Source organism: Mytilus trossulus, chromosome 4 (genome assembly GCF_036588685.1).
Source record: "Mytilus trossulus isolate FHL-02 chromosome 4, PNRI_Mtr1.1.1.hap1, whole genome shotgun sequence".
Lineage (NCBI taxonomy): Eukaryota > Metazoa > Mollusca > Bivalvia > Mytilida > Mytilidae > Mytilus > Mytilus trossulus.
Window position 1 is genome coordinate 36,680,051 of NC_086376.1, and position 4,771 is coordinate 36,684,821.

General features: G+C 32.1%; 1 protein-coding gene across 1 annotated transcript; it reads right to left on the reverse strand.

Annotated features, from left to right (window-relative positions):
- Nucleotides 1–298: 298 nt before the first annotated feature.
- On the reverse strand, nt 299–2,542 carry LOC134713888 (mediator of RNA polymerase II transcription subunit 15-like). The gene is made up of 2 exons (XM_063575171.1): nt 1,442–2,542; nt 299–410 (listed from the first exon to the last, which is right to left on the reverse strand). Exons 1-2 carry the CDS (start codon nt 2,502–2,504, stop codon nt 397–399), a joined length of 1,077 nt encoding a protein of 358 aa, XP_063431241.1. The 5' UTR covers nt 2,505–2,542; the 3' UTR covers nt 299–396.
- Nucleotides 2,543–4,771: the final 2,229 nt, after the last annotated feature.

Sequence of the window (4,771 nt, forward strand, 5' to 3'; positions counted from 1 at the left end):
TCCAAAATGAAAGTTCTGCACGTCTGGAAATATTAAATATGAAGATAAAATTAAAAAAGGGGAAGTCGATAGAAATTTAAAAAATCGACTACAACAACCAACAACACAAAAGTAAAATACCTGTCATATTTCATGACTTGGTACAGGCGCTGTGCGAGGAAAGAGTAGGCTAAACCCTGATACATTTTTGTATACTTCACAGAATGTCACAATTTTTATAACGAACGAATTAAGAACAATGACTATATTTTGAAAAGTATAAATAATAAGTCTTTAGGCAAAACATTATACAAATGGCGTGAACTTTTATGATTTTAAATTCTTTAAAAAACGAATATAACCGCATATTCTTCATTTGGGCTGTCTGTATCACACACCAATTTCCGAAGGATTTGATTAGTAACCACCCTCTGGAAAGAAAACATAAGAGTTAGATAATGTTATTTTATAAAATGTAAGTTTAATATATTCTGATACTGTATAATGCAATCATACTGTACGGATTTCCGTGCTTGGGGCTCGAGTATCTGGAATAATCATCATGTGTATGGAAATAAGGAGCTGTGGAATGATTGCAAGTGAGACAACTATCCACCAAAATTAAGATGAAGTGGGAAGAAGCGATTATAATCCTTCAACAATGAGAAAAACCCATACCGTTTGGTCGGCTATAAAATGCCTCTATGTGAAAAATATGCATTGTTTTATTTGTTTGCTACAGTTTAAAAGTATGGAAAGCAATACAGTTAAAAGGACATAAACAGAAATCCTTTAATTGTATGTGGCACAACTTGCAAGATCTAATAAAACTCTGACTACGAGATGAAAAGTACCCACGAGGACTCATTTTACACCTTAGAAATCGTTCAATTGGTAGCTATAAAAATACACAACTTGACTATTGATCAGAATAAAAGCATACATGCAACAAACCAGCTAACTTTTTGTCCAATCAGTTATCCCTCTTCATAAAACCACCAAATAAAAATAATTACTTATAAGAAAATGTTTTTCATTTTTGTTTATACATCAATTATTATAAGACACTGGGGACTTTTTTAATGTTTGTCTTTTTTTACTGGTGTTGGAGGTTTGGTTGTATAAATGAGTTTCGAATGTCTTTTATTCAAATCTACCCGGTTTAGTATTTCAGTTGATGTTTGCAATATTGGTTGTGCATTATTATATTTTGAAGTTAGAAACCGGGTTATATATCTTTAAAATTTCAAACATATTCAGGGTATTTCAATATATATTAGTTTTCATTTTCAAATGGTTCTGGTTTTAAATTGAGATAAGACATCAGTTAAGTGTCTGTTTTTTTCCAGGAACTGGTTGCGTTTCCATGGTATTTAAATGTTAAACCGACACGTTAATTGAAGTAAAATACAATAGTTATACATATTATTATCAAAGAAACTAATTATTTAATGTAACTTACTTTTCTTCCACATGCGTTTCCAATTTCCATTTGTATGGCTTATTGGGTTAAGATAATCAGGATGGAAAGGTACCCCTATATTGCCTCCATGTGTTGGCCACCCTGATGAAAGTTGTTCACTTGGTGTAATAATTCCTTGATCAGGCTGTGGTACATCCGGTATCAAATTGTTTCCGCCTGATCGTAGCCATTCACCTGGACTTACTCCTGTTCGTCTTGGTAACGGTTGGTTCTGGTTTTCTCTTATTATTGGGTTCGAACCTGGTGTATGCGCGGGAAATAAGCTGTTCGTGTTTGGATTCATTGCTGGTTGCATATGACTTCTATCTCCAGGTCTATTCCACATAGGAAGTACCCTCATTTTGTGTTTGTGTTCCGGTTCATGAATATTGGGTAATATTTCATTATTTGGCAGATGCATTCCTGCTGGTTGAATTCTTTCTGGTTGGAATATAGGGAATTGTGGATTAATCATATTAGATGTTGGTAAAGAATTTGCTTGGAAATTGTTTTCTGGAGACAATTGTATTACTGGTGGCGTTATCGCATTTGTCATTTCATGCATTTCATGCATTTGATTTTTTATTTGATTGAATTTTACTGGACGTGGTCGTCTTCTTGAAGGAATAAAATTTCCAGGGGTATTTGCCCTGTCTATTGGATTTATCATACTGTTACCTGCAGTTCCTGGAGCAGTTTGTCCATTTGGAATCATGTTAATAGGCATCTCCACAGGAAATTGATTAGCTGGATGATTTATTTGAATATTCCCCGGATTGAATATACCTGGATTCTGTCCGTTTCCATGTTCAACAGGAAAATCTCCTCTCTGTAAAGGACTTTTGTTGTTCATATCTACATTTGGTCTTGCAGGAAACTGTCCATTCGGTGAAATACCGGCAGGTGTTCCCATTGGGAATTGTTCAGGCATCGGGTTATTTATTGGATTAACTCCACCTAAATCCGGCATTTGTCCCGTCCATTCTCTTTCATTTACTGGATTTAAGTTGTTTACAACTCCTCTTAAAGGAAATTGTCCATGTTGTAGAATATTCATTGCCATTCCCACAGGAATCTGCCCATGTCCGATATCAATGTTTCCTGGCAGAGCTCCCCCTGGGCGTTGGTTTACTCCCAATGGATGTAAACCTAGTGGCAAAATTCTTCTATTTACTTGATTTATAACATTATTACCAGCATGGGTATCCATTGGAGATTGTCCATTTGCTCTCATAGAGGTTCCCACAGGTCCCACGCCATGATCTGTAAAAGAAAATGCTCTTCGATCTACATGGTTCATTTGATTGGGCATGTGTCTATTTTCTGGAAAATTTCCTCGAATTCCTGGATGCAAAGGCAATTCTACACGGAAGTAATTGCCATTTCCTATAGGTAGTTCTAACGGTAGCACACCATTGTGAATGAAGCTTTCAAATCCTTTAAAAATAGCATTCCAGGTAAAGCCTAAAAATATTCAGTATCAATTAGAAAAAAGATACCAAAGTTTGAACAAAATGAATAAAAAGATAATTCAACGTCACAAAACGGCAAATCCTAATGCATATTCTAATAAATAAAAAAGTATAGGAAAGTTATTAAGAATTCCATGGAGTTTAATGCGGATGACTTTTTGTCATTAGTGTGTACTGCGAGTGTACCGCGACAATATTTCATTACATATTGTTAATACATTTATGTCGATGGATTATGTAACTTCTTTTATATAAGCTTTGGATTTCAAATATTTTGGCCACGAGCATCACTGAAGAGACATGAATTGTCGAAATGCGCATCTGGTGCAAGAAAATTGGTACCGTTAATTTTATTCAAACTACGTTTGCAATCCCAACAAAGCCAGGAAAAAAATCAATGGAATCACTATAATATAAAGTCTTTAGGTAAATATTCATTGGTCACAATCCGGGTGTTCCATTATTTAAAAATTGAACTGTAAAGGATCTTTGGGTACCAGCATAGTTGTCTGATCTGTATATCAACAAATTGTGGCCTATTCCTGATTATAACATTGTTGGAAAAGGTTTTACTCATTAGATCAGTACGAAACAACAAATAACAAAAAACTAAAAGTTTCAAAGTATTGATATAAGAAATCTTGCAATTTCTGAATCATAATTCAAAAACTTATGTTGCAAATAAACATCTCTGAATTGTACATACTGTTTCCTGAATTCTTTTTATGCCCGGATGTTAGACTTACAACAAATACTAAAACTATAATGCACCTCATCCTGAAATATAAATAAAAATATCTTTCTAAAATATTTTTTTAAAACCGAATTTTCACAATTATGTCTGTTCTACCAACTACAGTAGCAATACAAAGTATAAATTATTTACAGAATAGTAGGAGCTTTGAATTACGAAATAACTATCGTGCGCATACATATCAACAAGGAAGAATTGTTACGACCGATAGAGATATTCTGGGATTTTTTTATCAGACCTCAGTTGTTTTGTATCCACCTTTAAAATATAGTAAGCGCCATAATCGCCTAATCAACTATATATGCAATTAAAAGATTTATAAGAAACATTATAATACTTATAAAAAGAAAAAGTAAACAGAAATTTAATATTTTTAGAAACTAGAAGTACAAGATTTATATCCTTATCTTCGGATTACGTTAAATGTTAACACTAGTTTTTGTACAGCAAAGAAATCATTAAAATATTCCAATTTTACTTAAATTGTTAGAGGTTTGGAAATTTAGAAACAAAAATAAGAATTAAAAAAAATTTCCTTCATTTATTCAAAATAGTTATTAAAGTGATTAAGTTACATTAATATAAGAACTTGTCTGATTGTAATTGAATCAGGCGGAATAAAGAAATAATTATACTTAATAAACAGATGATGCAATGCAACTTTTTGTGTGTTCACAAAGACATATATAATATTTTATTTAGAATAAATAAATTAAAAAACGAATACTTAGTTTCCCTTTGCATGTATATTTAAGTATCTGAATATTCAAACACTAGGGAAAAAAGATGTACCGACTTTTTATTCCGTTAACCTCAAGTATATTACATATAAAAGAATGTTTTGGAATTGCTATGTTCCATCTTTTAAAAAAAATAAGTATGAGCCACATAAAGAAAATGTTGAAATATTTGCTAATAATTTTAACATCAGTTTTTTAAATGTTTTTCAAGATACATAATTTGCTTACATGTATAAATGTATTTATAAATTAAAAGTCAATTGTTCATGAACAATTGATAGGTCTTTCCTTTTTTCTTTTATTAATTGCCTTCTTAGTTAAAAAATATATGGTTTCTAAGGACTTTTATGTTTATAACAAGTGG

Bases quoted from the DNA above. Each gene is read 5' to 3' on its own strand.
- LOC134713888 (XM_063575171.1), bottom strand. From the start codon at position 2,504: ATGGCAATGAATATTCTACAACATGGACAATTTCCTTTAAGAGGAGTT.